This window comes from Eimeria mitis, genomic scaffold, assembly GCF_000499745.2.
Source record: "Eimeria mitis Houghton genomic scaffold, Emh_scaff427, whole genome shotgun sequence".
In the NCBI taxonomy this organism is placed as follows: Eukaryota; Apicomplexa; class Conoidasida; order Eucoccidiorida; family Eimeriidae; genus Eimeria; species Eimeria mitis.
The window spans coordinates 5,790-6,002 of record NW_013572591.1 but is presented as its reverse complement, the minus strand read 5'-3'; the positions used below and the strand labels follow the sequence as shown (position 1 = coordinate 6,002).

Genomic DNA, 213 nt, shown 5'->3' with positions numbered 1-213 from the left:
TATGATGCAGCAGCAGCAGCAGCAGTTGCTGCTGCTGCTGCTGCTGCTGCTGCTTCTCCTGCTGCTGCTGTTGCTCCTGCTGCTTCTCCTGCTGCTGCTGCTGCTGCTGCTGCTGCTGCTTCACCTTCTTGCGTTTTCTGGGTCGGAGGGAGAAGAGAAGCCTCGAGGCCATACTCAACAGCAGTTGCTGCTGCTGCAGTTGCTGCGGCTGCA

The 213-nt window shown here is 59.2% G+C and overlaps 1 protein-coding gene across 1 annotated transcript in view; it reads right to left on the bottom strand.

The window, feature by feature from the left end:
• The window catches only part of EMH_0011870 (uncharacterized protein), a gene marked incomplete at both ends in the record, with an annotated part of 5,154 nt that overhangs the window by 2,162 nt on the left and 2,779 nt on the right, over positions 1-213 (bottom strand). The window contains one exon of the mRNA XM_013499390.1: positions 3-213. Coding sequence (XP_013354844.1) covers positions 3-213 — 211 coding nt within the window. The remainder of the gene's footprint in view (positions 1-2) is intronic.